The sequence below is a fragment of the Ceratotherium simum genome, chromosome 15, assembly GCF_057802395.1.
Source record: "Ceratotherium simum simum isolate JZ-2026a chromosome 15, ASM5780239v1, whole genome shotgun sequence".
Classification (NCBI taxonomy): Eukaryota; Metazoa; Chordata; class Mammalia; order Perissodactyla; family Rhinocerotidae; genus Ceratotherium; species Ceratotherium simum.
The window spans coordinates 42,649,864-42,661,822 of record NC_141914.1 but is presented as its reverse complement, the minus strand read 5'-3'; the positions used below and the strand labels follow the sequence as shown (position 1 = coordinate 42,661,822).

General features: G+C 40.0%; 1 protein-coding gene across 2 annotated transcripts in view; it reads left to right on the top strand.

The window, feature by feature from the left end:
• Nucleotides 1–11,959, top strand: part of ACTL6A (actin like 6A) — a 28,742-nt gene that overhangs the window by 507 nt on the left and 16,276 nt on the right. The window contains exons 1-4 of one of the 2 annotated variants that reach the window (XM_087439978.1): nt 161–238; nt 8,510–8,586; nt 8,757–8,931; nt 11,442–11,542. In XM_087439978.1, coding sequence (XP_087296104.1) covers nt 8,781–8,931; nt 11,442–11,542 — 252 coding nt within the window. In that variant the 5' untranslated portion in view covers nt 161–238; nt 8,510–8,586; nt 8,757–8,780. Of the gene's footprint in view, nt 1–160; nt 239–8,509; nt 8,587–8,756; nt 8,932–11,441; nt 11,543–11,959 lie in introns of those variants that run through there. The other variant, XM_004424708.3, reaches the window with a different exon arrangement.

Sequence of the window (11,959 nt, the reverse complement as noted above, 5' to 3'; positions counted from 1 at the left end):
CGCGTCTCTCCCAGTGTCTCCATCACTCGGCTGTCGGGGCGCGCGCGCGCGCGTTTGAACTTGGGAGGTCCCAGCACTTAGCAAGCGCGGACGGAGGGTTTCCGCGCCGTCCCGTAGGCGGTAAAGCGAGCGCGGGAGGTGGAACTGGTCGGAGGAGCGGCGGCCACTGAGGACGCAGCCTTTTCTCCGTCCGCCCCCGGCTTCACACCTTCCAGTAACTTCTGCCTGTCTGTTGAGTGTGGGTTCTCCAGAGTTACTCGGGGGCGGGTTTGTTCGGATTAATTTAGGAACGCAAGTAATTTAAGGATGCTTTTCTTGGATAGGCAGTGGTGATAGACAGATTACTACGGGCCTGGGAGTTACACAGACGTGGTTGTAATACCAGCCTCCCCGTTTGTTTAGCGCTTTGGCCTTGGGCAACTTACTTAACTTTTCCCAACTTGAGGCTCCTTATTTTTGGAATGATGGTACCTACCCAGTGGGGTGGTTGCGAAGGTTAAGTGACATGATGTTGGTCCATGGATCAACGGTGTCAGCATCACCTGCCAGCTTTTCGGAGATGCAGCATCTCAAGCCCATCTCGAAATCTACTGAATCAGAGCCTCCGGTTTTGCGAGATACCTAGATGAAGCACCGATGTATTTGATTCGTGTTTTGTGTTGTGTTTGATGAGTTACAGAACAAGGAGACAAATTCAAAGTGTTGCTTTTGTTATTGTGTCTAGTAAGGATACTGTTTCGGAAGAGGATGGCATTTTATAGGTAGGAGATAAAAATAAAGTTTTCAAAGTTGTTAGTAGTCTTTAGAGTGTAGCTTGAGTCTCTTCTGAGGTGAGATGCTGATGCTCACCCCCTCCTTCGCGTTAGTGTTCTTGGGTTTGATTTCTCAAATGTGAGAGTCAGTAGTTTCCCATTTTTACTTTGGAGAAAGCCTAGTGGATCTCCATGATTTCCCTCTTCCCCATCTGAGATGCAGTCCTGACAGAAAAACTGGATCTACGTGCCTTTGCCTCATGGGGGCCGTGGGCTCTACTGACCTTCAGGTTCCCTGATCCAAGGACCTAGAGGCTGTCTATTGAGTATTTCCTTACAAGGCTTTGTTTAATATGACTGAGGTAGAAATGGGTACGAATAATGCCAGCAGCTAACGTTTATTGATTGCATGCTGTGTACCAAGAACTGTTCCAGAGGCTTTTCATGGAATTTATTTAATACATACATTAATTCAGTTAATCCACAACAACCACAGGAGATGGTACTACTATTCCCATATTATTGAAGAAGAAAACGAGGTATAGAAAAGATTAAGTAACCAGTCCAAAGTTATATAACTTTCTAGTAAGTGGGGAGTAAGAATCTCTGGGAAGATGAAAAGGCATTTCAGTAAAACTCTTTCCCATTTAAAAAAAAAAAGGTTTTTGGTTTCTCCATAGGTCATTTTTCAAGCTTTTAAATAGATTATAAAATAGCTTTTAAAATAGATTATAAAAGAAACCAATTATAATAAAATATAGTTCTATCCTTGGACTCCTTGGGGAGGCCAGAGACCCCGCCCCTAGTTTACCCTTTCTTAGGTAATCTGCTCCACTCCTACAGCCCCAACTTCTATCTAAATATTAGTAATTCCAATCTCAAATCTCTCTCTCAAGCCCTCACCTTTGTCTAGAACCATATCTCGGACTTCTTATGTACATCAACATCAGTTCCACCTGAAGTCCCATGGGTACCTCAAATTCGACATATCTGAAGCACTGTCGTCTTCTCCCTGTCCTGCCCAACCTAATCTCAGCAGGACTTATTACAGTGAGTGTCCCCAGTCATCAGAGGCACAAACCTGAGAATCGTGAATGCCTTCATGTTTCATACCCTTCATCAAGTTCTGCCAAATATTATTTTTTGTTTTTTTGTGAGGAAGATCAGCCCTGAGCTAACATCCATGCTAATCCTCTTTTTGCTGAGGAAGACCAGCTCTGAGCTAACATCTATTGCCAATCCCCCCCCCCCCCCCCCCCCGCCAAAGCCCCAGTGGATAGTTGTATGTCATAGTTGCACATCCTTCTAGTTGCTGTATGTGGGACGCGGCCTCAGCATGGCTGGACAAGCGGTGCGTCGGTGCGCGCCCGGGATCCGAACCCGGGCCGCCAGTAGTGGAGCGTGCGCACTTAACCACCAAGCCATGGGGCCAGCCCTCTGCTAAATATTTCTGAAATTCCAAACACCATTGCCACTGCCTTGATTCAAACTCTTAACAGGGAACTACTACAGTTCCCTACAGGTATTGTGCTTCTGTCTCTTCACCTTCTCAATCCACCTTTCAAACTGCTGCACTGTGATCTTTCAAAATTGTAACTGAACATTAAAATTGTAACTCTGAACATTTTGGTACATAAATCCTTCAATGAAAAGAAAGAGGAGAATCATTCAGTGGTTTCTCATCATCCACAAGATAAAATTCAAATCATTCTACCTAGTTGATATTCAAGGCCTAGCATAATGTGGCAGTAGTCTCACTTTCTGTAGACTAGCATTACTGAATAATGTGTCGTCTCCTAAAAACACCATGTCCTCTCAATCAGCTAACCTTTGCATATGCTGTCCCTCTCCACTCCTCTTCCATTATTGCCATAACATCTCCTGTGCAGTCCCCTGTCTCTGCTACCTTTGTACCTTCCACATATTGTCATTACTGAACATACTTCGTTGGATTAGTTATCCTTTCTCATCAATATGCTATAAACTATAAAATGCACCATTATTTCATACACCACTAAGAAAAAAACATGCTGCCAATTAAACTCTGCCATGCCATCAAAATTAAGAAATAGTCCAACTTCAGCTCTTTAAATGTGGGGAGGAATGTTCAACTAAAAATAAATGAAATATGGTGTCTATTTCTTTGGCTGACTCCCCTACAAGACTGCGAACTTTTTGAAGGCCGAGTTGTACCTGGCACATAGCAAGCACTCCAAAAAATCTTTTTGTGAAACGAAAAATCTAACAAATCAGTTATTTTCCTGTCTCAATTAGTATGGTAAACTGGACCCAGTGGAATTTTAATTTGAGTAAGACTCTTGATTCTTAGAATTTTGCATCTGCTCATTTTCCTTTTTTCAAGGATGGGAGATAGGTCTATTTCCTGTACCTTGTTTTGTTAAAAACCAAGCACCAATGAACCCAAAATAGGAGAATGGCAAAGGGAGATAGGAGGCTTACGAACATAACCACAGAGGTCTGGATATTTAAAAACTAGGATGAAATTTCTAATGGATAAAAATCCTCAAAGATTGGATCCTTTTCTACTAAAAATGCTGCTGTTTTCATTTTATGAGGATTTTGATGTTTTCCCCCAGAGTAAATGGCTTCCAAGTTTAGGGGTGATGTGATTTTTCTGGGAAAACACAAAGCAAAGGTGGCAATTTTCTAACTTGGTCTTAAAACATTCCGATATGATCCTGAAGGCTAATGACTTTGGGAGCAGGTGGGAAGGCTGTTTTATTTTTTTGTTTGGACAAAGATGCCCCAACTCATGGGGAAGATGATTTTGAGAAATTTTTAAGGTTAGAGATTTGGGAGGGAGGATGCAAGAGTGATGAAACTAACAATATCAAAGTTGGGCTGGTAGTATACTTGTTTATTTTTACCATGCAAAGAAGTTTGAAATGGAATACCACAAAAGATGATCACAGGAGCAATGAGTGGGCCCAGAAACCAGTTAGAAAGTATGGAAATCTGGATGAATTATGCGTTATACCTAAAGCTAAAGATCAGTGTCAGATCTGGTCAGAAATAGTTATTGGAATAAGACAGCCATAAATTTTAAAATTGAAACTACAAAGATCTTTTAATAAGCAAGTAAGTTAAAAATACAGTTTACTAAATTAATTACACAAAATTTAGGTGAGAGGTTTGGTTGCCTTTCACAGTAAACCCTTAGGAAAATGTGAACCACTATAAATACTGGCCATACAGTGGTAGCTCAAAAACAAAATCATACACTTACCTTTGTGAGTTTTAAATATGTTATATGTGAAATAGCCTTTAAGATATATTCCTCTACATAAGCAAATGAGAAACAAAATGTTTACTCTGAATACCAAATTATACATGAATATGCTGTGGTTATATACTTGAAAAATGATTTATGGAGAAACAACTAAAAAAAAAAATATATATATATATATATATTTTTTTTTTTTATGGGAAAGGGTTTTACTGAAATGCCTTTTCGTCATCCCAGAGATTCTTATTCTTCGCTTATTAGAAAGTTATATAATTTGGGGCCGGTCACTTAATCTTTTCTATACCTCATTTTCTTCTTCAATAATTTGGGGATAGTAGTACCATCTGCTGTGGATTTTGTGGATTAACTGAGTTAATGTACCTATTAAATGCAATGCATGAAAAGCCTCTGGAACAGTTCTTGGTACACAGCATGCAATCAATAAACGTTAGCTGCTGGCATTATTCGTACCCATTTCTACCTCAGTCATATTAAACAAGGCCTTATAAGGAAATACTCAATAGACAGCCTCTAGGTCCTTGGATCAGGGAACCTGAAGGTCAAAATAGAGCCCACGGCCCCCATGAGGCAAAGGCACGTAGATCCAGTTTTTCTGTCAGGACTGCATCTCAGATGGGAAAGAGGGAAATCATGGAGATCCACTAGGCTTTCTCCAAAGTAAAAATGGGAAACTACTGACTCTCACCTTTGAGAAATCAAAACCAAGAACATTAACGGGAAGGAGGGGGTGAGCGTGAGCATCTCACCTCAGAAGAGACTCAAGCTACACTCTAAAGACTACTAAGAACTTCGAAAACTTTTTTTTTTGGTAAGGGAAAGTTTGTTTTTCCCCCAAGAAGGGATTCGTAAGTTTCCTAAGCCATCTGTTTTAGTTTGCTAGGGCTTCCATAACAGAGTACCACAGACTGGGTGGCTTAAACAACATAAATTCATTTTCCCACAATTCTGGAGCTAGAAGTCTGAGATTAAGGTGTCAGCAGGGTTGTTTTCTCTGGAGGCCTTTCTCCTTGGCTTATAATAATGGCCATCATGGGGCTGGCCCCGTGGCGTAGCAGCTGTGTGTGTGCTCCGCTGCTGGCGGCCCAGGTTCGGATCCCGGGCACGCACCGACGCACCGCTTCTTCGGCCATGCTGAGGCCGCGTCCCACATAAAGTGGAGGAAGATGGGCACGGATGCTAGCCCAGGGCCAGTCTTCCTCAGCAAAAAGAGGAGGATTGGCAGATGTTAGCTCAGGGCTGATCTTCCTCACGCACACACAAAAATAATAATAATAATGGTCATCTTCTCCCTGTGTCTTCACATCATCTTTCTTCTGTACATATTTGTGTCCAGATTTCCTCTTCATGTAAGGACACCAGTCATATTGGATTAGGACCCACCCTAATGATCTCTTTAATTTAATCACCTCTTTAAAGACCTATCTCCAAATACAGTCACATTCTAAAGTTAAGACTTCAACATATGAATTTTAGGGGGAAACAGTTCAGCCTAGAACATTGTCAAAGGGGTCCCTGACACAGAAAAGGTTAAGAGCCCTGCTGCAGGGCAAAAGATTGATCCTTGAGAACAGAAGTTGAAATTTTTGGTTAACCAGGCAATTAATTCATTTAGTTAGGAGATTTCTTTACCCAGCATTGTGGTTAATCGAAGTATAAAAGTTTTCTAATTCTTGTTCATTGGTATACTTTACTTGAGTTTATATGCTATTTTTGTTGTTAGTGCCGTATAGTCAATTCTGACTTCTATCAGCCCTGTGTACAGCACGGTGGAACCCAGGTCTTTTTGCGCTGTCCTGTCACCTTCTGGCGCTGTATCAGACAGTGCTCCGCTGCTATTGATGGAGTTTTCATGGCCAATTTCTGCGGAAGTGGGTGGCCAGGTCCTTCTTCTTAGTGTGTCTTAGTCTGGAAGCTCCGCTGAAACCTGTCCACCATGGGTGACCCTGCTGGTATTTAAAATAATGGTGGCATAGCTTTCAGCATCGCAGCAACATGCCACAGCATGACAACTGACAGATAGGCCGTGTGGTTCCCTGACCAGGAAACAAACCCTGGCCAAGGTGGTGAGAGCACGGAATCTTAACCACCAGCCCACCATTACATGCTGTGGTGAAAACAAATGCAATGTGCTGCTTTTAAGGACCCCTGCTTTCAGACAAAAATGATTTGGACCAAAGAATTGTATAGAGAAAGGCTAATAACTAGGGAAATGTAACAAATGCAGAAATTACCTTTCAAATTAGAAATAAGATAGGTGGCTCTTCATTTTATCTAAATAAAAATGAGATCATTATTCTGTCAAGACAACATCTCTCAACTATGAATATTTGTAGTGTAATAATTGATTTTCCTTTATTTTAAAATTTATTTTTTTTTAATTTTTGAAATACTTCAAACATCCTAAGAAATAAAAAATATATGTGTTTGTATGTGATACTTCTGCACTCACTACTGAGATTAAATCGAGGCAATATTTTACCTTATTTGCCTCAGATTTTTTTAAGAAATAAAATGTTACTGATACAAAGTCCTCCCCTTTCCCTCCTGAGAGGTAACCACTGAACTGAAGTTGGTATGTAACATTCCCTGACCCCATGTGTATTTTTATACTTTTACTAAGTGTGTGTATCCATAGTGAATTAAATAGTATCATGTGTGTGTACATATGTGTATATATATATAGTTACCAGCTTTTTAAACTAAGTGTTCTTTTGAGATGTATCTATGTTGATAAATGTAGATCTAGACCATTCATTTTAACTGCTGCATAGTATTTCACTATATGAATAAACTGTAGTTTATCTATTTCCCTATTGAGAGACCATTAGATTATTTCTACGTTTTCCTATGTCAAGCAGTGTGATTTAATGATAATTATAATAGCAGCTATCACTTATTGGGCTTAGTGTGTGCCAGGTACTGTTTTAAGTGCTTACATTAAAGCGTTTGACACATTTAATCATTATAGCATCCTGTGAGATAGGAACTGTTGTTATGTGCATTTTACATGTGAGGAAACTGAGGCATAGAGGTTAGTAAATCACTCAAGGTCACATAGCTGGTGAACATTCTCGTCCGTGTCTCCTTATGATGTGTGTGAGAGTTTCTCTAGAGAAGATGTAAGTGTAATTTCTGTGTATGCACATTTTCAACTTTAGTAGACGTGACTAAATTGTCTGTAGTGGCTGTATCAATTTACAGCTTTTACTAGCAAGTGTGTAAGAGCTCCTCTTTCCCTACATCTTTGACAACACTGGGTCTTATCAGACTTATTACTTTTTGCCGATTTCATAGAGGTAAATAGTATTTCTATTATTTTTAATGATTGATTAAAAAAATCCTTCTTTGAAAAATTAGTGCCTAGAAAACCCAAGTGCTTTGTTTTAAGAGGTGTGCTGTTTTGGGTGAAGTATTTTTAAGTTATAACTAGAGGCTTTTCTCTAGATTTGAAGGTGAAAAAAATATTACCAGCTTTCTCCCTCAGCATTAAACTTTATCTCCTAAAAATCTTTGAAATGTGCAAATTTTGCTGATACCTTTATTTTAATGATTTTTACTTGGCCTATATAATTATACCTTAAACTCTTAAATTCTTCAGGGTCCCTATTTTTTTTGTGTGTGCGTAAGATCAGCCCTGAGCTAACATTTGCCAATCCTTCTCTTTTTGCTGAGGAAGACTGGCCCTGGGCTAACATCCGTGCCCATCTTCCTCCACTTTATATGGAACGCCGCCACAGCATGGCCTGACAAGCGGTGCATCGGTGCGCGCCTGGGACCCGAACTTGGGCTGCCAGCAGCGGAGCACGTGCACTTAACCGCTAGGCCACGGGGCCGGCCCAAGGGTCCCTATTTTTCCTGAAGTTTTGCTAAGTTTTTTCCCTAATTGCATGGAATATAATTTCCCTTCATGTATGAAAAACTGGTACCCAAGTGTACTGGATAGCTTCCCTTTGCCCTTCCAGATCTACTTTCCACTCATTTCCATAGTCTCTGTGCCCTTGAAGGCTGACTCTTATAGATTGCATCAGTGGGCTATCTTGACCTCTGGTTTGGCCAATGGTGGGGTAACTGTACTTCTTGCTTTGTGCCTCTTTTCCTGGTATAGTTTTTTTTCTTTTTTTTTTTTTTTTTTTGGTGAGGAAGATGGGCCCTGAGCTAACATCTGTTGCCAGTCTTCCTCTTTTTGTTGAGGAAAATTAGCCCTGAGCTAACATCTGTGCCCGTCTTCCTCTATTTTGCATGTGGGATGTTGCCACAGCATGGTTTGATGAGTGGTGTGTATGTCCGTGCCCAGGATCCGAACCCGCGAACCCTGGGCCGCCGAAGTGGAGCGTGCAAACTTAACCACTATACCACTGGGCCGGCTCCATCGCCTGTTTAATTTTTATAGAGCTTTCACATATGTTCTCATTTTAAACACATTAAGTACTGTCTTAGTTTTCATATGATATATACTTTGTTAATGTTAATTAACCTTTCATCTTTTCAGATGAAGTTGGAGCCCTTGTTTTTGACATTGGATCTTATACTGTGAGAGCTGGTTATGCTGGTGAGGACTGTCCCAAGGTAAGTGTATTGTTAGAGTTAATTGGATATGTGAGGGCCATTCATGTAGAATTAAATTCATGCACAAATTTCGACTCAAATATGGTAAAAGACATTAATTGGAAAAAAAAAAAAAGGACTACTTGATAAAAGCAGGTAAAACTTGTATATCCTGTTTTTGACTCTTGCAGGTGGATTTCCCCACGGCTATTGGTATGGTGGTAGAAAGAGATGATGGAAGCACGTTGATGGAAATAGATGGCGATAAAGGCAAACAAGGCGGTCCCACCTATTACATAGATACCAATGCCCTGCGTGTTCCCAGGGAGAATACGGAGGCCATTTCACCACTAAAGAATGGGATGGGTATGATGTTTTTTTCTATGGATTTGATTATAAATATAGAGTATGTATGGTACATTTTAGGTATAAAGCAATAGCTTCTTACAAGTTGAACATCAGCTATTTTTGTTTGTTAGTTTTTATTCCACGAACTGATGTTCCAGGCACTGAGAATACAAAGATGCATAAAACATGTTCCTTTTTCTCAAGAAACTAATAGGTAGAGGAGATAGATGTGTATATACAAATATGTGGGATAACTGCTGTAGTATAACTATGCTCGATAAGCAGTGGGATTAGAGAGGAGAGGTATTTAACTCTCTCATTGGGGGTCAGTGATGGTCTTCATTAGGGAGGTGACTTTTGTACTGAATCTTGATCAATGAGTAAGAATTAGCCTGACTGACAAGGCTGGATAAAGCAGAACAACCAGCATGTGTGAAGAGATGGAGTTGTGTAAGAAACTTACATGTTTAGAAATGTAAGTTAAGTATGGCTGTCACATTGGGTGCATTAGGGCCAGTTGCAGGAAAGTAGGCAGAGAGCAATCATAAAAGGGCTTGTAAACAAGCCAGGCGTATATTAAGCTGGCAAGTGAAAGGTAACCGCAGAGGAGTTTAAACACAGATGTGAAATGCTCGTATTTGCCAGCTGGAAAGATTGTCTTAAACAGCAATATGTAGTCTAGATTAGAGGGAGATACTAGTGACAGGAAGATCAGAAAGTGAGAGTCCAGATGAGAAGTGAAGAGGGTTTAAATTTTAACACTGATGGCAGAGATCCTGAGGTGGCTCTCAGAGATATCCAGGAGACCAGTCCTACTAGGTGATTGAAGGGGTGGAAAGAGAAGAGTTGAGAAAGTTTCCTAGATTTTTGCTTAGGGTGACTGACGAGAGGGTATCATGCATGGAGTCAGGAATAGAAGGGGAAGGAGCAAGTTTTATGGTCTTAAAAGGCAAATGTATTGGTAATACCCAAAATCACTCAGGTTTGGTTATTTTCTAGAAGGACTCATAGGACTTGGTGTATAGTTGTTCTCATGGCTAAGATTTATTATGCTGAAAGGATACAAAGCAAAATCGACAGGGAAAGAAGGGGCATGGAGTGAAGTCCAGAGGAAACCAGCGCAAACTTCCGAGAGTCTTCTCATAGTGGAGTCATACAGGATGTGATTAATTCCTCCAGCAACAAGTTGTAACCACATGTGTGTCCTCTGCTAGGGCAGCTCATTAGAGACTCAGTACCCCAAGTTTTTATTGTGGGCTGGTTATGTAGGTACCCTGTGCATGTACCAAAATCCCAGACTCCTAGAGGGCAAGAAAGTTTTCAGCATAAACCATAAACCACTGTACAAACAGTTTAGGCACAGTGAGCTGCTCTTAACATTTAGGGAAAGTTTTATCAATGTAGGGAACTGTTGACTAGTCAAGTTCCCAGATGCCAGCCAAGGGTCAACCTTGCAAGCAGGCCTTTCTCAGGCCTGCTATGATCACTGTTCTCTGCACAGCAAGTAAATGAGTTTGTTATTGAGTCTAAAGTGTTTTACATAGGTGCTGATCTAGTCAGCAGGTGAGAAAGATTTTAAGACATGGAGTTGCATTATATTATCCAGAAAGAATTTGGAATATGAGAAGAGAGTTGAGGATAGGTTCCTGGTGAAAACTTGTTCTGTATTTAACCAATAGAGAAGAGATGCCCATGAAGGAGAATGAGAAGGAACGTTTAGGGTTGTAGGAGAAAACTCAGAAGAAGGCCAAGAGAAGAAAAAGTTCTGGAAACAGAAGTCCAGTGATTCTCGTTGTTCTCAGCTGTGACATTGAGATTTATGCTAAAAAGGGGAGAGAGACATTAAAGCTCCCAAAGAAGTCCATTGACCAAAAAAAAAATAATGCTGATAGGCCTGTGGAAGTATGTTGTACAAATAACATTTCTTCTTTGGACTGTGGCAGGAAAAGTTTGTAAACTCTTGAGTAGTCAGTAGTCAGATAATTTAGAGAGGTCAATGAGATTACAAATGTGAGTATCCACTGAATTTGCCTGTTAGAAGGTCATTAACTTATGTGAGCAGTTTCAGTGGAATGTTTAGGTGGAAGCCAAATTCAAGAAATATTATTCTCTGAATTTTTTTTATGTCTTTTAATTTTTTCAAGTAGATTGTAAGCTTTTTGAATGTCAGGTCTAGATCATACAGTTCTTTTGTATTTTCTCTTACCATTCTGATTGCTTACAGGGCCTCTAATAAGTACTTATTGAATAATATTTGTTTGGTATTTTAGGTCTATTAGATACATTAATTACATTTGGGGCAGGTCTAGGGGTTGTGATACTGTTGGGGCTGGAGGAACAAAAAGAGTTTCTATATCTAGAAGACAAAGATGATGTCTATATCAAGTGCTATGTTATGAAGTAGATCTGTAAAATAAGTAGGTTCTGCATGTTAAAGTATTACTGCTAAATCATAGAAACAGTCTGTCAAAAGATGCTGTATTCATCTTCAACTAAGCATTGTTTCAGGTGTTAATGTTCTGTTCTAGTTGAAGACTGGGACAGTTTCCAGGCTATTTTGGATCACACCTACAGAATGCATGTCAAGTCAGAAGCCAGCCTGCATCCTGTTCTCATGTCGGAAGCACCGGTGAGACAAAGACTCGTTTCCAAGTTTCTCTAATTTTTTTTTTTTACTCATTTGAAGAATGTTTTCTTTTTCGTCAAAGAGGCGTAGAAATTCATGTTGTGAATTTTGAAAATTAGGGAAAGGGGGATTAATTTTTAAATACTATTAAATAAGTCTTATTTTGTTATTTCAATAATTAAAATATTCAAAGAACAATAAAAAAGTACCCTCATGGGTTCTGGTGGTTATTTATCTCTTTTTTCCAGGGATGTATTTAACATTTGATTCCTTGGGCTCTTCCCATTTTGGTTTATGAATTGTCCCTTATGCCCCAAAGGCAATGTATGTCTGCTTTTATACTCGAGTCTCCAGGAGAGAAGTCAAATGTTAAACTAGGGCTGGAAATGGCTAGACTGAATTGTCTTGTGAAATACATTT